The 24,675-nt window shown below is 40.5% G+C and overlaps 1 protein-coding gene and 1 non-coding gene across 4 annotated transcripts in view; both read left to right on the forward strand.

The window, feature by feature from the left end:
* AK5 (adenylate kinase 5) overlaps positions 1-24,675 on the forward strand; it is a 303,250-nt gene that overhangs the window by 136,407 nt on the left and 142,168 nt on the right. For all 3 annotated transcript variants that reach the window (XM_003892093.4, XM_009211191.4, XM_009211198.4), the window contains exons 7-8: positions 9,555-9,645; positions 16,446-16,522. In XM_003892093.4, the coding sequence (XP_003892142.1) occupies positions 9,555-9,645; positions 16,446-16,522 (168 nt within the window). The remainder of the gene's footprint in view (positions 1-9,554; positions 9,646-16,445; positions 16,523-24,675) is intronic.
* On the forward strand, positions 19,117-19,178 carry LOC116272090. Its single transcript, XR_004180806.1, has one exon. It is a non-coding gene; the product is annotated as a U7 small nuclear RNA (small nuclear RNA).

Raw genomic sequence — 24,675 nt, forward strand, 5'->3', positions numbered from 1 at the left:
AGCTCAAAACTTTTTCTTTAAAAAAATAAATAAATAAAGCATCGCTATTTGAATTTCAAAACACTGTTTAAAAATCCTAAAGCCAAGAATACCTAATAGACATATTAGGGCATCACAATTTTTTCACTACTGACTTTTTATGAGATGGGATAAATCTTTGTTGTGAGGACGGCTGTCCTGGGTACTGTAGGATAGTTAGCAGCATCCCTGGCAAGTAGCCCCCGACCCCCTGCAAGTGTGACAACCAAAAATGTCTCCAGCCATTGCCACGTTTCCTTGCGGGAGTGCGGATCGCTCCTGGTTGTTAACTATCAACATATGTTGTTTTTGAAAAACAAGTGAGAAAAACAAGTTTGATGATCTAAAAGCCAGTTCTTCCTTCCCCATACACACTACCGCTCCAAAACTGAATGTCATCATTTTGTAAAAATCTTTGCCAATTAAGTGGCAATTACGATAATATTCAATCAGAATGCTCCTCAGGGTTCAGTGCCATATTGGCTAAAAGAATACAAAGAGAAGTCCCAGGCCACTCTGGAGTTGTAGAAGTGAGGTGCTGTAGAAAATGAAACCTGAGTTAATTCTGTGGTCCGGTCCTGACATGAGAGTAAATTGATGTCAGCAGCATCTGCGCCATCCCATAGTTGAGTTGACTATATGAATGTTACCTTCATTCCTCATGGCTCTGTTTGTATGTCCAAAGCTTAAGTGGTCAGTTGAAGAATCTACATGTGAATAGCTAGTACATAGTAGTTATTCAACAAATACGTGTTAAATTATTTCATGAATTGTGCTTTACCTTTGCCTCTTGAATTGGACATTTAACTACTATAATCTACCCTGGAAATAAAAATATTCTTGTTCAAATTAGTCGGAGGATATAAGATTACCTACAAAGTCTCAAAGTTTCTTATATTCCTCACTCTGCATCCCCAGTTTTAAAAAAAATGTGTACGTGTTTGAGAGAGGGAGAGATCATATCCGTGTACATTACAGAAGCAATAAAAAATATATGGCACATGGTCTCTCAGCCCTAGGGTCTCAAAGAGAGAAATGAAAGTGACAATTTGTGTCAGGCTTTATGCTGGGATGTTAAATAGACCATCTCTGTAGTCCTCACAACAATCCCTTGAGGTGGAGATTATTACCACTAGTGTATAGATGCTAAGAAATGAGTTGCTCAAAGTCAGACAGCTGCTACACGGGAGAGCAGAAACCCCAGTCAAGCACCAGCTGTGTTTTCAGCTGTCTGAGCCCGGTTTACAAACCTCCCATGGCTCACTTGGCCTCATGTGCCCCCTTGGCCTCAGTTGCTTCTTGAATGGAGACCCCTGTCTGCCACTGCCCTGGCTGTCACTGCATATCCTAACCTTGGTGATGGCCCCAGCAAGCGTCTTCAAGGTTGAGGGCTGGGCCTCATCATTCTCTCTGTTGTGGGATCTCCTGCAGAGCCAGTACCTAGCCCCAACAGACCAGACTTACAACGGCGCTGGCTCCTTTCAGCACTTCTAGATTCAGGGGCTGTGCTGCTCCCTGAGCCCTGGCTTCCCAGTGGCTGCTCAGAGAGACTGGGCAGCGCAACCAAGAAGTGGGGGACCCAACTCCCCATAGGAAAACTTGGAGTAGTGAAAGACAGGAGACGGGCAGGAACCAGCAGCTGAAGTTCCCTCACTCCCTCCCCCTACCAGGCTGGCCTGAGAAAGCTCCATGTAGCCTTTCTAAAGACCGTGTTGCTGGCTGTGTTTTCTTATGAAGCTGGGGTGCAGCTCATCACATTGCCCTCCTTCTTTGCCTCACTCCCCTTTTCCACTTCACGCTTAATGCCCACATGCCGTTAAAATGTTAACTTGGAGGTTTTGCCTTAGTTTCCATTTTCTAGGGAACCCTGGCTAAAACATAAATCTTTAATTTATAAAATGACAATGCTGCTGCCCATCCCTCAGAAGTTCAAGGAAAGATAGAAATGAAACCGCTCTTAGTAGATTTTTTTTTTTTTTTTTTTTTTTTTCCTGAGATGGCGTCTCGCTCTGTCGAGTGCAGTGGGGCAATCTCAGCTCACTGCAAACTCCGCCTCCTGGGTTCACGCCATTCTCCTGCCTCAGCCTCCCAAGTAGCTGGGACTACAGGCGCCCTCTACCACGCCTGGCTAATTTTTTGTGTTTTTAGTAGAGACGAGGTTTCACCATGTTAGCCAGGATGGTCTCGATCTCCTGACCTTGTGATCTGCCCGTCTTGGCCTCCCAAAGTGCTGGGATTACAGGCATGAGCCACCGCGCCTGGCCGCCTCTTAGTAGATATTGCCCCAGACTGATAATAACTAACAGATATCTGAAAAGACAAACAGCCAGCATATGTGGATGTGAAAAGCAGTGCATTGAGACGGCACTCACTGTACCTTTGTGGCCACCTTGTATCTTCCCTAACAGTCCCTGCTTTTCTCCCCCTTGCTTTCAGACAGGAGGGCAGTGCTAACACATACTGGGGCAGACTGGCTGTATTTGTCTGACTATAATGATCGTATGCCATGTGGTAGGAGGAAGGTGTCAGTCATCCCAAGTTCAAGTCCTAACTCTTCTGCTTATTAGCTGTATGACTTGAGAAGGTCATAAAATCTCTGGGTAAATATTTCCTCACCTATAAAGTAGAAATAAGAAGGGTCAGAGAGTGGCAGGGGAAAGAGGAGCAATAAAGAAACCTTTGAAGGAGCAGCCATTGACTTAGAAGGAAATCCAGGAAAGGATTTCTGTCCAGGAAGTGTGAAAAGAAAGTTTTTCAAGGTGGAGAGAGCTCCTGATATTTCAGAAGCCCCTGATAATTCAAGACTTTCCTGGGGTAAAACCATCTGGTGCTGATAATGTTTTTATTTCTAAAAATCAAACAGGCCGGGCATGGTGGCTTACACCTGTAACCCCACACTTTGGGAGGCCAAGGCAAGTGGATCACTTAAGGCCGGAGTTCAAGACCAGCCTGACCAGCATGGTGAAACCCCATCTCCACTAAAATTACAAAAATTAGCCAGGTGTGGTGGCACGTGCCTGTAATCCCAGCCACTCGGGAGGCTGATGCAGGAGAATTGCTTGAACCTGGGAGGCAGAGGTTGCAGTCAGCTGAGATGGCACCACTGCACTCCAGCCTGGGCAGCAGAGTGAGTGAGATTCCATCTCAAAAAATAAATAAAAATAAAACAGAGCCTGTAAGAGAGAAGACCCAAAGCAAGACAATCATGGGCCTAAATCAGCAAGGGCTGGAAGATGGTGATAACTTCACATAATTAAAAAGTTGGGCTTCATTTTATTCCACAGACCTTGTTATATAGAAACAACCGGCTATGCCTTGGGATCAAAATCCAGAGCAATCAAATAGAAATTACAGTGAATATGAACGAAAGGGAAAGCAGAAATAGAGAGAAGGAGGAGGAGAAGCAGGTGAAAAGAGAGGAGAAAAAGGAGAGGACATGGAAAAGGAGCTGGAAGTTGAACAGGAAAAAGAAAGGAAAAGGGAAAATGAGGAACAATAGCTCAAGAAAAGACTAGTCAGCAAATCCCTCATGGACACTCTCCAGGCAAAGTTTAAATTAAACAAGTACCCCACAATACAAGAGAGCCTAGCACTCTCATTTGAATTTGGCATTACATATAAACAGATAAGTCAAAGGTTTTGTAAAAAGAGGAAGAAATACAATAAAGAAATGTCCAAGGAAAAGCATAAGGAAAGACGTAAGAGATGGGGTCTCGCTCTGTTGCCCAGACTGGTCTCGAACTCCTGCCCTCAAGCGATCTTTCCACCTTGGCCTCCCAGAGTGCTGGGATTGCAAGCGTGAGCCACTGTGCCTGGCTGAGATGTTTTATATAACACCATTCTCACCGATCATATGGAGTTCTGAAAGGATAAACAGGAAAACATTAACCACCGTTAATTCCGTGGAGTAGAACTAAATGAGGGAAGTGCAAAGAGTTCCCAAACATTCTGTTTTTACCCTACTGTGGATTTAAAGCTTTTATAATGGACATTAATTGATTTTATTTAAGAAACAAAATAAAGAAATAAGCAACCTCTGGAAAAAAAAAATACAGTAGAAATAACACTGTCTGCCTCACCTTTCCCAGGGGTTGATGTGACATAGTGAAAGCGCTTTGAAGCATTATACAGACATGCTTTAACAGTACAAAGGGAGGTAGGGAAATAACTTTCTAACTTAGCTTTTCCCTCACTAGCTTTTCCCAAATAATGAAATAGTTCAGTAGGAAAATATAAAGGAATAAATTACTTAAATATTCCGAAATATCTTCAAGATAATAATAAATAAGAATAAAAGCTAAAGGGTTGAGGCTTCCACCTCTCACCAAGTTGGAATAAAAAAGACTAGATTTTTCTTTTCCACATGAAACAGTCAAGAAAATAAACAGAAGAAAACCTATTTAAGAAAACAGTTTTCAAGACGCTGGACATCAAGCAATGAAGTGGTCCCTGGTAGAAGGGAAACAAATGCAGTGAGCCCTGTGATTGCTTCAGAGTCTGGAGATGTTTCCGGGCCACAGTGCAGGAAAAAGGAAACCCTTTGGAGGCTGGTGGACTCCAGGAGTTGAGGAGATGGAGCTGAGAGTCCAAGAAATCAAGGTGGCTAGAGTTGCAAGAAAAAAGTATCAGAGATGAGAGAGATGCACAGATAACTCTGGAAATATGCAGAGGGCCTAATCAGATATTCGGTGGCCACTTTGTGTCTGTCCTAATGATTGCCTGGTTTTCTCCCCTTGCTTTTAGACAGAAGGGCTGTGTTAACACTTACTGGAGGAGAACGGCTGCCTTTGTCTTACTATATTGATCATATGCCACCTGGTAGGATACAAAAGTGTCAGTCATCCCAAATTCAAATCCAAGCTCTTTTGCATGCACATGAGGAAATTGCCTGATGCTGAGGAAAAAAACATCCAAAAGGATTAGAGGAAACAGTACCTGGTGCTCACAGCAGGCTTGGAGTAGTGGCAGTGTCCTTCAGACAGACTGGAAAACTTTATAATTCACAAAACACTGGGGAGAGGCTTTGCTCAACAGTGGGGAATAATTAGCCCTAAACTAAACACTGCTCTGATCCAACCTAACAAATCTTAAAAGCAAGACCTGTTTCCAAGTAACTAAACTACATTCCAGAACAAAGCTCAAGAATATTTATAGAAATACAAAAATATCCAGCATCCAACAAGGTCAAATTGTAAATGTCTGGCATCCAGAAAAAATTAGCAGGCATGCAAAGAAACAGGAAAATATACCCCATAATGAGGTAAAAAAAAAAAACCCGAAACTGACTCAGAACTGACACAAATGTTAGAATTAACAGAGAAAGACATTAAAAGTAACTGTAAGTATATTTCAGATGTTCAAAAGCTTAAATGGAGACATGGAAAATTTTTTTTAAAGGCTCAAATCAAATATTTAGAGTTGAAAACTACAATGTCTGAGATGAAGGATATCCAGGTTGGGCTTCACAATATATCCACACAATGGAATACTAATGAATAATGAAAAGGAATTCACTAAGGATATAACAACATTGATGAATCTCAGAATAATAGTGCTGAGTGAAAGAACGCAGACAAAAAAAATTACATACTGTATTATTCATTTACGTAAAATCTAGAAAATGCAAAATAATCTGTAGTTACAGAAAGCACATAAATGGTTACCTGGGGAGAAGAGAAGGAAAAGGGATTCCAAAGGGACAAGAGGAGTCTTTGGGGGGTGATAGTATGTTAACAATTTTTATTTTTATGACGGTTTCACGGGTGTATACACATGTCAAAACTTATAATTTGTCTTTTAAAATATAATTTCCACTTTTATTTTGATTTGGGGGTACCTGTGCAGATTTGTTACATGGGTATGTTGCATGCTGCTGAGGTTTAGAGTATGATTGATGCCATCACCCAGGTAGTGAACACAGTACCCAATAGGTAGTTTTTCAAACCTTGTCCCCCTCCTTCCCTCCCCTCTCTAGCAGCCCCCAGTGTCTGTTGTTCTCGTCTTTATCTCCCCGTGTAAACAGTGTTTAGCTTCCACTTATAAGTGAGAACATGTGGTATTTGGTTTTCTGCTCCTGTGCTAATTCACTTAGCATAATGGCTTCTAGATGTTTCCATGTTGCTGCAAAGGACATGATTTCATTCTTTTTTTATGGCTGCGTCTTATTCTATGATGTATATGTACCACATTTTCTTTATCCAGTACACCATTGTTGGGGACCCAGGCTGATTCCACGTCTTTGCTATTGTGAATAGTGCTGTAATGAACATATGAGTGCATTTGTCTTTTTAGTAGAATGATTTATTTTCTTTGGATATATACCCAGTAATGGAATTCCTGGGTCAAATGGTCAAAGAACCTGTTTTAAGTTCTTTGAGAAATCCCCAAACTGCATTCCACAGTGGCTGAACTAATTTGTATTCCCACCGATAGTAAAAATATTTCCTTTTCTCTGCAGCCTCTGCGGCATCTATCTTTTTTTTGTCTCTTTTAATAATAGCCTTCTGAGTGGTATGAGACGGTATCTCATTGCGGTTTTGATTTGCATTTATCTGATGATTTATGATGTGGAGCATTTTTTTCAAGTCTTTTTTTGAGAAGTGTTTATGTCTTTTGCTCACTTTTTAATAGGGTTATTTGTTTTTTGCTTGTTGAATTGTTTAAGTTTCTTATAAATTCTGGATATTAGACCTTTGGGCCGGGCGCAGTGGCTCACGCCTGCAACTCCAGCACTTTGGGAGGCCGAGGCGGGCTTTGTTGGATGTGTAGTTTGTGAATATTTTCTCTCATTCTGTAGGTTGTCTGTTTACTCTGTTGGTAGTTTCTTTTGCTCTGTGAAAGCTCTTTAGTTTAATTAGGTCCCACTTGTCAGTTTTTAAAACTTAAAATCTGCATACTTTAAATATGTGCAGTTCATTGTATATCACTCAGAACTCAGTAAAGCTATTTTATTTTTGTTTGTCATGTTGTTTATTTTTTTCTTTTTTCTTTTTATTTTTGGTTTGGGGGCACATGTAAAGGTTTGTTACATAGGTAAACAGATGTCATGGAGGTTTGTTATACATATTATTTCATCACCCAGGTATTAAGCCCAGTATCTAATAGTTATCTTTTCTGTTTCTCTGCCTCCTCCCACTCTCCCCACTCAAGTAAACCCCAGTGTCTATTGATTCCTTCTTTGTGTTCATAAGTTCTTATCATTTAGCTCCCACTTACAAGTGAGGACATGTGGTATTTGGTTTTCTGTTCCTGCATTAGTTTTCTAAGGACAGTGACCTCCAGTTCCATCTGTGTTCGCATAAAAGACATGACTTCATTCTTTTTTATGGCTGCATAGTATTCCATGGTGTATATGTACCACATTTCCTTTCTCCAGTCTGTCATTGATGGGCATTTAGGTTGATTCTATGTCTTTGCTATTGTGAATAGTGCTGCAATGAAGATTCACGTGCATGTATCTTTGTGGGAGAATGATTTATACTCCTCCAGGTATACACCGAGTGATGGGATTGCTGGGACAAATAGTAGTTTTGCTTTTATTCTTCAAGGAATTGCTGTACTGCTTTCCACAATGGTTGAACTAATTTACACTCCCACCAACACAACCTCACTACCATCTGTTATTTTTTCACTTTTTAATAATAGTCATTCTGACTGGTATGAGATGGTATCTCATTGTGGCTTTGATTTGCATTTCTCTAATGATCAGTGATATTGAGCTTTTTTTTTCATATGCTTGCTGGCTGCATGTATGTCTTCTTTTGAGATGTGTCTGTTCATGTCCTTTGCCCAATTTTTAATAGGGGTATTTGTTTTACTCTTGTAAATTTGTTTAGCTTCTTTTTAAGATGCTGGATAGTAGACCTTTGTCAGATGCATAGTTTGCAAATATTTTCTCCCGTTCTGTAGGTTGTCTGTTTACTCTGTTGGTAGTTTCTTTAGCAGTGCAGAAGCTCTCAAGTTTAATTAGATCCCACTTGTCAATTTTTGCTGTTGTTCCTATTGCTTTTTGTATCTTTGTCATGAAATCTTTGCCCATTCATATGTCCAGGATAGTATTGCCCAGGTTGTCTTCCAGGAATTTTATAGTTTTGGGTTTTACATCTAAGTCTTTAATCTATCTCGAGTTCATTTTTGTATATGGTGTAAGGAAGGAGTTCAGCTTCAATCTTCTGCATATGGCTAGCCAGTTATTCCAGCACTATTTATTGAATAGGGAGTCTTTTCTGCATTGCTTGTTTTTGTCATAGTAAAGCTATTTTTAAAAACTAAAGAGACAAAAATGTGTTAACAAACCACTGAAAAACTCGGAAAATAGAGAATTCATAAATATAACTATGTCATTTTAAAATATTTAAAATTTTGTAAATTTTAAAGAATGGTAAAATAAATATTTAAATCTATAATTTTTGTCACATCTAAATCCGTAGAATCCATAGACTACATCTATAATACTGTATCTAGTATAGTATCTGAAATTTGGTTTGGAGGTTTTGTTGTTGTTGTTGTTGTTGTTGTTGTTTTTGGAGACAGAGTCTCAGCCCGTCCCCCAGGCTGGAGTATAGCAGTGCCATCTTGGCTCACTACAACCTCTGCCTCCCGGGTTCAAGTGATTCTCATGCCTCAGCCTCCCTAGTAGCTAGGACTACAGGCATGTGCTGCCATTCCTGGCTAATTTTTTTGTATTTTTAGTAGAGATAGGGTTTTGCCATGTTGGCCAGGCTGGTCTCGAAATCCTGGCCTCAAGCAATCTGCCCATCTCGGCCTCCCAAAGTGCTAGGATAACAGGGGTGAGCCACTGCGCCCAGCCTCTTTGTTGTTTTTTCTTTGTTGTTTCATTTTGTTTTATTTTTAAACAATAAGGTTAGAACATCTTTCCTCTTACTATTTAGAACTATAGGCCGGGCGCGGTGGCTCAAGCCTGTAATCCCAGCACTTTGGGAGGCCGAGATGGGCGGATCACGAGGTCAGGAGATCGAGACCATCCTGGCTAACACGGCGAAACCCCGTCTCTACTAAAAACACAAAAAATTAGCCGGGCGAGGTGGCGGCGCCTGTGGTCCCAGCTACTCGGGAGGCTGAGGCAGGAGAATAGCGGGAACCCGGGAGGCGGAGCTTGCAGTGAGCTGAGATCTGGCCACTGCACTCCAGCCTGGGCGACAGAGCGAGACTCCATCTCAAAAAAAAAAAAAAAATAGAACTATATATTTTCATGTTTTTCAAATTAGAAAAATGAAGTCAGAAAGCCACAAGGTAAATTTCAGTTATTTTTTCCAAATGTACCCCATAAATTAAGAAAACATTACACATTTTTTAACCATAAGTGACTGTACATTTACTCCCTAATACTCTTCTCTCTTCGATAGGAGGTCTGGGCTTAAAACCCTCTAAATGTCTGATTAAAGACTCAAATGCTTTAATTCCTGTTGTTCTGCTTCATTAGAGATACAGTTGTGTGATGGATGCTCATTATATTTTTGAATTAACTAATTTGTGCATTCTCACATTCCAAACTTGTCTGTCCTGATTTCCCCCAGTTTGATGCCGACCGAGATGAGGATGAGGTGTTCTATGACATCAGCATGGCAGTTGACAACAAGTTGTTTCCAAACAAGGAGGCTGCAGCAGGTAAGTCACTGTGTCCTTTAGACAATAGTATGCCGTGATCACCTGCCAAATGTCTGCGGCTTTGTATTAATGGATGAAGCTCAACAAACTGCTGCAAGGTTTGAAGGATGACAAAGTCTCATACTTTCTGGTGTAAAAATAAAAGTACAAAACAAAGTGGAGAGGAAGGGCTATAAATCTGTTCCTTATAGTTGCTGCTTTTCTTCCAGTCATTGCACACGTAAATTACCAGGTAGTCACAATGTAACATAGGGCTTATGTTACCATAATAGAAAAATATCTAACCTAACCCATACTTTGTACAACAATTAAAATTTACAGTATCTCCAGGACCCCCTAACTCATATGATAGGTTTCTCCCTCGTTGCCTGAATAAAGCATCCCCTCCGATCTGGTAGCCACTCCCATTCCAACCCACAGCTCCTGTGTGACCTTACCTCTTCTCTTCCTAAGTGCTCTTGCCTGGAACTTTGACCTTGGATACTGATGTAGAGTAATCATACTTCCTAATGTAGGCAATACTCATGGTTCTGTCCTGACCCTCCTCTCATTCTTTCCATACTCTGACGCTGAGTCAACTCATTGTCATATGTGGCTTCAACATCAATTCCATGTGGATGACTCTCCAATCTTAGTCTCAGTCCTGACCTTCTTTCTTCTGAGTAATGACCTCAAAGGGTAAAGACCAAAAGCTTGGGGCCGTAAAGAAAAAAGGCTAAACACTTAACATTTTAAATCACCTAACGGTAGCTTCAAAGAGAGACAGAATTACAAGAGTAAGGTGGTAATCTTTCTGGGCAGACCCACAGAACACAGGTAACTGATGTAAACTCATCTGCCTAACTTTCTGATGAGATTTATAAAAAGTTGGCCTATTGCAGGAAAGATGAAATAGTGAGAATCATGTAAGATTATGAAAACATGACTACAGCTGTTCTGAAAAATACTATGACTCCTGTGCTTTTCAAGTTAATATTTTATTTAGAAGATGCTTTAGAAACCTGTAATCCCAGCACTTTGGGAGGCTGAGGCAGGCGGATCACGAGGTCAGGAGATAGAGACCACGGTGAAATGCCGTCTCTACTAACAACACACACACACAAAAATTAGCCGCGCGCGGTGGCAGATGCCTGTAGTCCCAGCTACTCGGGAGGCTGAGGCAGGAGAATGGCATGAACCTGGGAGGTGGAGTTTGCAGTGAGCCTAGGTCGCGCCACTGCACTCCAGTCTGGGCAACAGAGCGAGACTCCGTCTGAAAAAAAAAAAAAAAAAAAAAAGAAATGATTACCTCTAACGACAAATATCTAACTGCTAGATATCCTCAGTTTGCTAATGCAGTGGGATAGAGGGGCTGATTTAAGCCGCCCCTTCTTTGGGACGCCCAGCACTGTGTGGTGTTTCTCCACTAGAGAGCCTTGTGCCCTGCGGTGATGCAACTGTGCTGGGTTTTGTACCAATAGGAAACTGCCTGAGGACAGGTGCTGTGTCCACGTTCTCTTTAGGTCCCCTTGGTAAAGTGCATAGTGCCTGAGCCTTAGCGGCAGTTTCCAGGTGTCTACTTTCTCCTCTGTGTACCTCAGAGCTCATAGACAGAAGACTCTGTGCTTACAGCCTCAACTCCCACTAACTCTTCCGCCCCTGAGACCTCCTGAAAGCTGGTTTCTGCTTCAGCCTTAGAATAAAACTGTTTCCTCTAAAACAGCCCTTGGTGAATAAAGTGCGGTAAACTAGAAGTAAAGGGTGCCTCCCCTATAGGAGGCAGATACTGTGTAGCTCCAGGGTACTGTCGCTGTTAAGGAACAATGGTGAAATCTCCTGTTGATGACTCACTCAATAAATAAGTCATATCCATGGCCTCTGCTCTGTGAATTGTCAGCCTCCAGGTTTGGTCCCTCCACTGTTTTTTTCTCTCTCAAGTCTCTTTCTGCAGAATCTCAGCTGCTCCACAGCTCCCATGTCGCCTCCTATGAATGGCATCCAATTCTCTTTCTCTCACCTCGACCTTTCTCCGGGGAGCCAGGCAGAAGCGTTCTTGCCCTCACACTCCACACTGATCATCATTCTGCGGGGGCACCTTGGGAATCCAAACCTTTGTCTCTATTCCCACCGCAGTCACCAAACGCTTTGTCATTCCTCATCCCTGGCCTCTCCTGTCTGTCATGAATCTCCTGCTGCCATGGGGATCTTCACAGAATGCAGCCCTAATCATTCTGCCTTTCTGAAACAAACAAAAAAAAATCCTTCAATGACTCCTGCAGGCTGGCCACCGGTACCCTTAGCACAGAAGAAAGCCCCAAAATCCTTTTCTTTCCTGCAGCGGTCCTGTTACTGCAACAACATCACCTCCCCTATGTCACCGGCACCAGCTTCCCCCAGTTCCCTGAATACCTCAAGTTCCTTCCTGCCTTAGGCAATTTCCACCTGCTCTTCTCTCTGCTTAGAAAACGCCTCTCCTCATTTGCATCCCTTCACTCTCCCAACCCCATAGAGCCCCCTCCTGCACCTGGCCAGATTCTATTTTGTGCCTCAGGGTAAACGTGGTGTTTTTCTCAAGGAGACTTCCTCAGACCCCACCCCAGACTAGATTAGGCCCTTGAATAGCACCCTGTGACCCACAGATGTACCAGGACTTTTCTTAGAGACTACCATTGCTCTGGTCATCGGCTTCTTCAAGGCCTGTCTACAGTGTCTCCCCCTCAATGGAGCCCTCCACTAACACTTACTAGCAAAGCTATCTGGCTGCGTCACTCAACTGCTCTGGGTCTCCATCTCCTTATCTATAAAGAGGGGATAATAATAGCAGCTACCCCAGAGGATTGTCCTGAAGAATAAATGGTTTCTGTGTGCAAAGTATGTGGCTTTCACATTGAAAAGGCTGTTTATGAGTTCCTGTCTTTGCAGTGGATTTGAGGGCTCATGGGAAGAAACCACATCTTACACAATACGACTTTTCCCCCTTTTCCTGGGTCTACTTCTGCTGTCTTCTCCCTCTCTGCCTTCCTCCCTGCCCCAACCCTGCCCTGGAGTAACTGAAAAACTCCCCGCTTCCCCTTCTCACCCAGGACAGCCCACCAACACCCAGATCCCTCAAAGAGTTCTAGTCCCAAATACCATCAGGATATTTTTCCAAGTAAATACAGTGCTCTTCCCACACATTGTAATGAACCCTTTCCATGCCTGTGGAATTCGAGCTGGACTCTCAGTGCTTAATGCAGGTCAGGCACTTATAGGAGACATTTAATGTTTGCAGCGTGGATCAATGAGAGCAAGAACCGTAAAGGTAAAGTGGACGTGTCCTTTCATTTTTACTCATTTGGTACATATGCATTGAACGCATGTACCTTCTAAGTTTTGTTCTTAGATTCAGAGATGAAACACAACCCTTACAGTTTAATTTTCGTTAAAATTAAACTGTAACGAAACTGTTAACGAAAATTAAACTGTAAGCTACCCTGTGAGAGACAGGACAAGGGAGAAACTGCTTTCTGCAGACGGTGCAGTTTAAGGGTTGGAGGAGTTTTATTCACAGACACCCTTCACTGCTTAAGAAGCTCTGCAATTGTAAGAGTGTCTTTATGGGGTACTCAAAGTGGGAGGAGGATTTTCCTACAACTTGCAGTTAAAGATCCACTAGGAGGAAAAACATACGAAACGTTGTCCCAGAAAGTCATATGGTTAGCCTCTGATACCTCTAAAGCCAATGTGTATCATCTTCCCACTGAAATTTAAGGAGCCAACTTGAAAATAATATTTCCAAAGGTCATTCTAAAACTAGTAGCCCTGGGTGCTTCCTCTGGGGTTCTGTATTTCAGCTCATACCTTTCTCTGTCATCTATAGAAAGAATATTTTTAAATCTGAAAAGAAATTGAAAAATCCAAACTAGGGGGAAATGAAAGTTACATGATCACTTTTTCATAACATCCTAATTTTGCTGTCTTTTTTGAGTAACGAGATCATTGCAGTTGTTTTATGTGTTAAATTATTCAATGAAAGAAGGCAGTAATGTATACATTTGTCTGTATTTTCCCTCTATTTTGTGTGTCAAACCTTAGACTGTTACTAAAGGTCCTATTTCCAGCAAACCCAGAAACCAAGGCTAAAAGAAAACGAAAGCCATTCAATCATTATCCAAGCTGATAATGATATCCTTTGTCTGTTGCCTCCTATGATATATTAATACTGTTGCTAGGAGTAACAATGTTTCAAGAAATTTCATCCCTGATGATACAATATAATTCCTGTGAAAAGCATTTTATTGCGACAGAGCAAGACTCCATCGAAAAAAGAAAAAAAAAATTTTATTAGGAAATCCAGTCTCTTCTTACTTATAAGCATGAAGCTTTCTTTTAAACAAAGGTCTTTTCATTCTACCATTGCTGAAGGTAGTTTTCTAATTATCTTGCTGCGTTTTCAAGTATTCACGTGTAATATCTGTTAACTGAGTTGTTTAAGAGCCCTTCACGTTGTCCTTTTTGAAAACAATGGAAAGAATGGTTTCTAATTAAATAAAATAAGTAGGACGCAGGTACTAAAAGCAGCTCTATGTTTAATAAGATTTCACGTTCAAATCACAGTACTCACTCCGCATGAATCACTGTAAATACAGGTGAAGCGAAGGTATCATTTGAATCCAATAGCTATCACCACTTCCACTAGTCAGTGGCAGATAATAATCATAGTGTGCAAGTAATGAAAGCCAGCTAAAATTTGTGTTATCTTTAATGATGCTGTCAATAGCATTGATTGCTACCAGCTTGAATGAGACTCCTTAATTCCACTTCTGATTCTTCCATTTCCACAGCCACCCTGTGACCTGCGTCATCATCAACTATTCACTGTTCCTCATCTTCTCAGCACATAGACTTGGCAGTATGCTCCTCCAGGTCCTTTCCTGTAGAGCACTGTAGCAAAAGGGGGATCTGTCTAAACCCATAAACCCATTTTGATTGCCCCTGCTTAGAATTTGGAGTCAGCATGGTGTGTTAGAAAGACAGTAGGAGCTACTGGCTCTGCCTTTGGTCTCAGGCTCTTTCTACATGACGTAGGCCAAGTTTTCTAACTTCTCTGCATCTCATTTTCCTCTTTTCTAAAATGAGAAGTGGGATTCTGTGAAATATACATTGAAAATAATGGCAAAAACCACAATTTCTTTTGCACCGATCTGATAGTTCTAAAATGTCTAGTATCTTATAATATATATATAATATATATAAATATAATGTATAAAAATATATATATATTTTTTTTTTCTGATACTTACTGCCTCACAACATAAGTGCAAACTGACCTTCAAACTGGGCTTTAAGACAGCCAAGTATTTTGGCCCCAAGATACATCTTGCAAAATTCTTTATTTGAAAAAAATACCAAAAGTTCAAAGGTAGAAAAATTATATATAATCCCACTAATTTCAAAATATGTATGTAAATTAAAGCTTCCCACCTCTCCCTTCTGATCTGTGTTAACAGCATGGTGGATATTCTTGCCAACTCCATTCTAGCAACCACCTTATGAACAGTGGTCTGGCAAGGGCTGTGCTGACAGTGTGACTAGCATCACCCAGCGTTGTTCTGAACACACTTATGCAACTCTTAGTGGCAACTCTATGATTACTTTTCCAAAGTGGGTTGATGGTTTAATATGTCCATTTTGAAAAACTTTGTCATCCTTTAAAAAAATGTAAAGACATAAACAGTAAACACTGGCATTGTAATGGCTATTACTTTGTCAAGTTGGTAGACAGCAGGGACAATGATAAGAGAAGAGAAGGGAGAAAAAAGAGAAGAGATGAGAAAAGACTGTGTAAGGACATACCCCGACTCATTTTGAAAGAAAATATGAAAGCAACATCGGGGACAGGTCTATATCTGAGAAGTGTATGAGATGCTTAACATTTTTTAAAAATTTATATTCATTATGCATTACTCATTGCATATTCTGACTAAGAATTATTTGCCAAGGCCTAGTTTACAGTGAAACAATGTTTTTTCACAGGATATATAATATTTTATGGGCAGCACTGAATTCAGTCTTTCTGGGTAGTTAGATGATATATATTTCCCTGCAGGAAAGAGTTATTAAATAAGAATGACGAATCAGTTGTGCTTCAGAAGTCCCACTGTAAAAATTACCAGTTTAAGTCTGAGCCTTGGGGATTAATGGGTGAGTGATTTAATGAAACCTGTAGTACCTAAGGGAAATAATCTCTCTATTCATACATTAAGTTAACCTGATTTTTCTTACCTTCAGCAACTAAGATGACCTGAAGGCTTGAGGAAAAACTCAAGTTTTCATGGAGTAAGCAAACTTAGCCCTTCCTATTTCTGGAAGCCCCTTAGTCTCCTCCCACTCTGTACTTTGCTCATGGTGTTCCTTCTACTTCCATTGTTATTGCAAATCCTGAAACTGCTCCCCCTCCTGGACAACCTGCATTTACCGTCAAAATTCAGGATCATAGATTAGTACCTGAAGAATAATCTTAATTAACTACACCATCATCTCTACTACTATTCAGAATCAGTAGCTCACTCTCTTGGGTTGCTGAACCTTTAGTAATAACCTCTTGTTGATCAATTATTCCTCCTCACAGTATTTTCTTCTTCTTAAGGATGTAGAGAGTGTCCAGAGTCTCTGCATTTTCAATCTCCAGCAAAACATTGTACCTGGCAGATGAGAAGAGTCCAGAAATATTTGTGAATTTAATGTAACATAGGAAAATATGGAAACCTAGTGAGAGACGGTTTGCTTTAGAAACATACATGACAACCTCCATCCACTTATCTTTTCTTTCCTAATCTTAGGTTCAAGTGACCTTGATCCTTCGATGATATTGGACACAGGAGAGATCATTGATACAGGATCTGATTATGAAGATCAGGTAATTAAAATCTAAAAATAGTTCTTTATTTAAATGTTTTTAAGTTGAACCTTTGTTTTATGAAAATTTGAATTATAAAAACGCATTTTGTGAAATATATACAGATAACTGATAACATATTACGTGATAAATTACAGTAGTCTACAGCTTTCATTCACTAAGTTTGGCTTTTTGACACTCCCTTATCCAAAGGTCCAAAACACAGTGAATTAAAGAAAGGTTTATCATCGAAAGTTATCCCACATGGGATAGAAATGAGGTTCTCTTGCCCAAGAATTTGCCTGTGTCTCTATCCCTTCCCACTAATAAACTAATAATATTTACTGAGCATCAGCTACAGGTTCAGGGCTCTGCTATTTTATTGCTAACTGTATTAGTCCATTTTCAAGCTGCTGATAAAGACATACCAGAGACTGGGCAGTTTATAAAAGAAAGAGGTTTAATGGAGAACTCACAGTTCCACATGACTGGGGACACCTCACAATCATGGCGGAAGGCAAGGAGGAGCAAGTCACGTCTTACATGGATGGCAGCAGGCAAACGGGGAACTTGTGCAGGGAAACTCCTGATTTTGAAACCATGGGATCTTGTGAGACCCATTCAGTATCAGAACAGTATGGAAAAGACCCGCCCCTCCATGATTCAGTCATCTCCCACTGGCTCCCTCCCACAACTTGTGGGAATTATGAGAGCTACAAGATGAGATTTGGGTGGGGACACAGAGCCAAACCATATCACTAACCTGTGGAAGGGAATGATGACCAAGGAAAGCACAGCCAATAAGTTAAATACATTTTCTCTTTGAATAAAACTGAAGACATTTTTCTGGGTCATTTTCCTCTCAGCAGAAGAACTCTCTCTGCTGCTATATTTTAATGAACCAAAATAGTTGGCAAATGAGCCAACCCCCTAATTAGGCTTTATTTTTAAAAAAGAAAAATGTACAAAACTTTCTTCTGCCTCTCATCAGTGCTCCTCAGCAATGGCTAAAAGCCAAGTGAACATGTTCTTGGGGGAGGTTTTGTTCCCATCTTTAACTAATATTCATCACAAGTAAAGCAAACAGATCTGGCCAATGTCCCCATGTAATGGCTGGCTGTATATTTCATATACATATTCAGAAGCTATTTTCTTGAGTATAAAGTTCTTTCCTTATAGCACAAAGAAAGGAGATGATGTTGGCACGTGCTATAATAGCTACACATGTTTATAGTAATTTTTAACATCTATTAAGCACTTACTACATGCAAAATGTTGTGCCGAGTTTCTTATATTAACTCACCAATTCTTCACAACATCTCTAGAAAGTAGGAATTATTATCTCTATATCACAGACAAAAAAAGAGGGACTAGAAGAGTAATTTACCCAAGGTTATATAAATAGTTTCACAGTAGGGATGTGAATTTAGGGCACATTCTCTAGCATACTCAAGACTGGGCAATTTACAAAAGAAAGAGGTTGTACTGCCTCTGCCACAATGTACTGCTTTCCATCCTAGCCTCCAAAGACAGGCCATTCAATGATATGTATTTGGAGCCTTTTCAGTTGCGGACCCATAAGACCCCAGCAGAGGCTAATGTCAAACAACTACTTACAATCTAAAATTACAGACTGCACAAAGAAATGATCCACAACAAGGAAGTCAGCTAGTTAAAGAAATGGAAGACTCCACATCCCCAAGAACTAGAAAGAACAGAAAAATCTAAAAGAAATCATAGTATAAGGATATCCAAAATATTGAAAGGGAAGATTAGAAGCCATGAAACAAATACATGAACAAATGGAAAAGAAGAAAGAAAAAGGGAAGAAACAGGCATTATAGGCACATACAAAAATATTGTCATTGAAATAGAAATTCAATTAACAGTTGAATAGTAGACTAGATGCAGCTAAAAAGGGACTTAATGATAGAGTAGAGGAAATTGCCATAGAATAAAACACAGAGCTAAATAGTTGTCAAATATGAGAAAGAACTTAGGAGACATCGAGGATAAAATGATTGGTTCAACATATTCTAAAAGGAATTCCAGAATGAGAGAATGGAGGGGATGGAGCCATTATAACCTGTTAAAATATAAAGGTTATATTTTAACAGATAATAGTTGAGAATTTTACAGAGATGAATAAGACAAGTCCCAGTCCCAAGATAGAAGGAACATATCCAGTCCTGAGCAGGATTTTTTTAAATCCTCATCTATTCTTTTTTCATTTAGTCATTCAACAAGTATTAATTGGACACCAACTGTGTAACAGTTTCTGTTTAGGCACTTAGAATGTAATTACGTAAAACAAGCAAGGGCTGTTGTGGCAAGGAGTTAACATCAGAGTGGGGAAGACAGAGAGTAAACAATAAACATAGTAAATTAGTCAGTTTTCTAGACTGTCAGAGGTGATAAACTCTATGAGAAAAGAAAGTAGAACAGGGTAACAGGGTTAGGAATGCTGGGGGAGGAACAGATTACCGCATTAATCAGGATGGTCTGTATTAAATGGTATGCCCTCATTAAAGAGGTGAGATTTGAGCAGTGACTTAAAATATAACATAAATCATCAGAAGATGGAAGAGAAAACTAAAATATTAAAAGTGAAAATATAGTGTTACAGCTCTTTTAGAATTTGTCTAGCAGGTTTTCTAGTTTTTGCTGGAAAGCCCAGAAAAAAAAATTCTTTTAAAAAACTAAAAAGTGAAAATGCAATTCCTATAAAGGAATGACAATTTTGTTTGCAGCAGATTAAATGAAACAAAAGCTTGCATTTATTTAGCACCTATTCTAAACCAAGAATGTGTTTTATGGTTTACATGCATTATTGCTGATCCTTACAATAACTCAGGAAGTAAGCTCTGTTAATCCCTAATTTACTGCCAAGGAAATTGAAGCTCACAAAAGTTAGCTGACTTCCCAAGACCATAAAGCTAGCAAGCTGTAGAGTCAGGAATCAAACTTTGATTTGCCTGGCACCAAAATCTATTCTCCACTTTCCCCACTCCAATAAAGCCGTTAACAAGATTGCTAGTAATCTTTTGCCAATTCCAGTTAACCTTTTTAGTTATCTTTCTTGACCTTTGCTGCATTTGACACTGTATACTAGGGATCACCACACTTCTTCTGCAAAGGACCAGATAATGTAAATATTTTAGGCTTTGTGGGCCCATATGGTATTTGTTGCATCTACTCAAACTCTGCCATCGTTGAGCAAAAGCAGCCATAACAATATGTAAATGAATGTGGCTTTACCGTAAAACTTTATTTGTGGATACTGAAATTCAAATTCCATATAATTTTCATGTCATTTATTTTGACCATTTAAAAATGTAAAATTCATTCTTGCTGAAAGGTCGTATAAAAATAGGCAGCAGGGTGCCTTTGACTCCTGTCGTGAACCATTCCCCCATTCCTGACATTCTTTCCATTAACTTTCAATATTTCTAGAGCTTTTAATACTGGTCTGTGTACTTCATATTTATTACCTTATTTTATCCTCAGACAACTATATTATTATTATCCCAATTTTACTGATGAGGAATCTGAGGCACAGAGAAATTAAGAAGTTTACCCAAGGTCACACGGTTGACAAGAGGTAAAGCCAGGATTCAAAAGGTAGAGCTAGGATTCAAATCCAGCTGTGTGACTCCAGAGCCAAGAGCAGGAAAGATAGGCTAGTTTGTGCTGGTATAATTAATAAAACTCAAAATCTGAGAACTTTCCTTCCAGATTTCCTTTTACATGTGACCTCCAAAGGGATAATGGATGGGAAGGAGAACTTGAGGAAGATTCACCTGCATTTAATTGCACATTACCTCATCTCACATTCAGTAGCAACCCTAGTCACTGGCTCTACCTAGTTGCAAAGAGGCTGAGAAATGGAGCTTATTTATGTGCCCAGGAAGGGAGAGATGGGCTTGGTGAGCACCAAGCCAGTCTCAGCCACAAAGCTTCTGCTCCTAACCACAGGCTGCGGCACCTGCCTCCATGTGATCCCTCCCTCTTAGTTCTCGCTTCATTCATTCTTGGTTTCCTTGCTGAACTCCTCTCCATCAGTCCATTATTTAACTGTGGACACTCGCCAGCATACTGACCATGGCCCCTTCTCTCCTAACTGCACATGTTCTCCTATGAGAGGCTCAGTCACAGCCATGGTTTTGACTTCACTTAGAGCTTCCTGGTGAGCTCCTGTTGCATATGTCTGACTACTAAGTAACACCAGTTGGATTTCCCATGTGCGTCTTGAATTCAACATGTCCAAAACCATGCTCACCATCTTCCCCCACAAAATCTGTTCTCCCTTCTGTTCTTCCTATTTCTGTGAATGATACCACCTTTCTCCAGCTGCCCAAGCCAGACACAAGGGCGTCTTCCTAGCCTCCTTCCTTTCTCTCTCTTCCTATATCAGTTTGATGAGAAGCTACTCAGTTCTCCTCTGCAGGAGTTGCTGCTCCCACTCCACTGCACGTGCTTTGGTTCACACTCTCAGCCTTCCTCCCTGGGACCATAGGGCCAGCCTCCTAACCAGTCTCCTTCCCTCAGTCTGCTCACCCATCAAATTATCTTCCTGAAAGCACATACAATCATGGCATTCCATGGCTTAAAACTTTTCTTGGCTCTTCATCGATTTCAGAATTAAACTGGAATCTCTTAGAAGATTCATAGAAACTTTCAAATCTGAATATGACCACTACATTTTTCTCCAAACTCATCCATTGCCAGTTATCAAAACACACTGACTGCTCCAGCCACACAAAGCCATTCTCAGTTCCCTCCAATGGATCATGTTTGCACAGTCCCTTTTCTCTATATGGAAGCTTCCCCAACCCTATTGCTTCTGTCTCATGTGACCTCTACTCATGCAACATCAGGACCAAGCTTCCCCTCTGGGAAACACTTCTCTTGTCACAGGATTGGTTCACCTTCTCAGGGGGCCCGTGATACTCTGTGGTGTAATGTTACCTTGCATTTCAGGTACTCTGTTCTGCTCTCTGTATCCTCAGTGCCTGCCATGGAGCCTGGCGTATGGCATACGCTCAATAAATGCCCATTTGTTTAAAGCCAAGAACATGAATTCCAGTTCTTCTACTTAATATGTGATGTTTTTATCTTACGGAGCCCCTTTTGAGCCTCAATTTTCCCTTCGAGAAAATGGTGGTGACAATCCCACTTAGAACTACTGTTGACTGGGCACAGTGGCTCACGCCTGTAATCCCAGTACTTTGGGAGGCCAAGGCGGGTGGATCATGAGGCCAGGAGATCGAGACCATTCTGACTAACATGGTGAAACCCTGTCTCCACTAAAAATAAAAAACAAAAACAAAAAATTAGCCGGGCATGGTGGACGGCGTCTGTAGTCCCAGCTACTCAGGAGGCTGAGGCAGGAGAATGGCGTGAACCCGGGAGGCAGAGCTTGCAGTGAGCCGAGATCACGCCACTGCACTCCAGCCTGGGAGACAGTGAGACTCCATCTCAAAAAAAAAAAGAAGTACTGTTGTCAGAGGTAGGGAGTGCAGGGTACCTTGTACAGAACAAATGCTGCATAAATGTGAGTTCCCTACCCTCCCTCCTTCAAATATGACTGAACTTTTCAAGATAGCCTTCTATAGCTGACAGAGGCCACCACTTCTTCAACTAAGTGAATGCCAGTTGTCTGAGCACTTCTGATTCCTGGACCAGCATGTGAGGCACTTAGAAGTTGCTGCTCTATCCTAACAACCAGTAAAAAGCTGAACAACTGAAAAATAAACAATCACTCAATTCACTCTCTCAGAGAAGTGAGGTTACAGGACAAACCATTGCACCAAAGATTGGAGAGACAATCAGAGAATCACAGCTTACCCAAACAGAAACCCACAAGCAAAAACGTCTGTGGAAGCCTGTACCAGGGCTGGAAACACTGAACAGTGACAACAGCTGGAGGTTCAGTGTGGACAATATGAGAGTTAAAAATCCCAGAGAGATCCAGTCATGGGACCCCACACTTCTGTAAGTTTTACCTCCAGGAGCTTTGCCAGGTCCTCGCAATGAATATCAGGAAAAATTCCCCTCAGTCTTCTGGCAGTGGGAGGAAAAAAAAAAAAAATTTTTGAAATATGCTAAAGCATTCTGTTCTTCTTAACAGGGCCTACCCTCAGAAGAAACTATTTTACCAGGGCCTAACATTCCTAGAGCAAGAGAAAATCCAACTCTAGCCCCCTCTAGCCATCCTGTCCCACCCAGAGGGAGAAGAAGTATCGAGAAGCACTGGCGAAGTTCACAGTCCAGGGCCACAGACTCACGAAAAAACTGAGACCTAATTATAGGACTGTAGAACAATTCCCCGGCCCCATACTTTATCACAGCATTACTAAAGGTTATTTACTATAGTTCCTTTTATTCAGTATATCATGTCCATCTGTCAAGGAAAAATTACAAGGTATGTCAAAAGGAAAAAACATTATTTGAATAGACTGACTAAGCATCAGAACCAGTCATATATGGCAGGAATGTGGGATTATCAGACCAGGAATATTTTATTTTATTTTTTAGAGACAGAGTTTTGCTCTGTTGCCCAGGTTAAAGTGCAGTGGCATGATCATAGCTCACTGCAGCCTTGAGCTCCTCAGCTCAAGCAATCCTCTTGTCTCAGCCTCTTGAGTAGCTAGGACTACAGATGTATACCACTATGCCTGGCTAATTTTATTTTTTGTGTAGATGAGTCTTGCTGTGTTGCCCAGGATGGGAATTTTTTAAAACTATGATTAATATGCCAAAGACTTTAATGATAAAAAGTAGACAACATGCAAGAACAAATGGATAAGGTAAGCAGAGAAGGAAATTCTAACACAGAAGCAAAAAGAAACTCTACAGATCAAAAACACTGTAATAGAGATGAAGAATGCCTTTGATGGGTACATTTAATAGACTGCCCATGGCTGGGGAGAGAATCTCTGAGCTTCAGGATATGACAATAGAAACTTTCAAGACTGAAAAACAAAGGGAAAGACTGAAAAAACAGAACTGAATATCTGAGAAATGTAGGACAGCTACAAAAGATGTGACATATGCATAATGGGAATACCAGAAGGAAAAGAAAGAGAGTAATGAACAGAAGCAATATTTGAAGCAACATTAACTGAGAATTTCCCCTAGATTAATGAACAACACCAAACCACAGATCCAGGAATCTCAGAAAATACCAAGCAGAATAAATGCCCCCAAATAGAAGGCTTTTATATTCAAACTTCAGAAAATCAAAAATAGAGAAACAAATCTTGAAAGAAGCCAGATTTTAAAAATGCCTTACCTGTAGTAGAGCGAAGATCAAAATCATTTTTACTTTCTTTTCAGAAACTTTGCATGCAAGAAGAAAATGGAATAAAATATTTAAAGTGTTGAAAGGGGGGAATAAAGCACCAACCTAGAGTTCTGTACTCGACAAAGTTATCCTTCAAAAATAAAGGAGAAAGAGAGACTTTCTGAGATCAACAAAAATTGGGAGAAATTGTTGCCAGCACCTGCCTGGCAAGAAATGTTAAAAGAACTTCTTTAAAGAAAAGAAAAATGACATAGGGCCATGCGTGGTGGCTCACACCTGTAATCCCAGCATTTTGGGAGGCAGAGGCAGGCAGATTGCTTGAGGTCAGGAGTTTGAGACCAGCTTGGCCAACATGGTGAAACCCCATCTCTACTACAAATACAAAAAATTTTAGCCAGGTATGGTGGTGCACACCTGTAGTCCCAGCTACTCAGGAGGCTGAGGCAGGAGAATTGCTTGAACCCAGGAGGTGGAGGTTGCAGTCAGCCAAGATCATGCCACTGCACTCCAGCCCAGGCAATAGAGCAAGACTCCGTCTCAAACAAAAAAAAGAAAAGAAAAGAAAAGAAAAATGACATACTTCAGAAACTCAAATCTATATAAAGAAAGGAAGAGCATGAGAGAATACATGAAGGTAAAATAAAGACATTTTTCTTACACTTAATTGATCTAACAGATGAGTATGTTCAAAATAATAGCAACAATATATTTAATTATATATGCTTATGATTCTGTATGCATGTTTATGTATAAGTGAAATAAATGAGAGCAACGATACAGAGAACAGAAGGGAGGAATTAGGAATGTTTTGATATTACAAGGTACTTTCACTACCCATGAAGCAGTAGAGTGTTATTTGAAAGTGGAC

The sequence above is a fragment of the Papio anubis genome, chromosome 1 (genome assembly GCF_008728515.1).
Source record: "Papio anubis isolate 15944 chromosome 1, Panubis1.0, whole genome shotgun sequence".
NCBI lineage: Eukaryota > Metazoa > Chordata > Mammalia > Primates > Cercopithecidae > Papio > Papio anubis.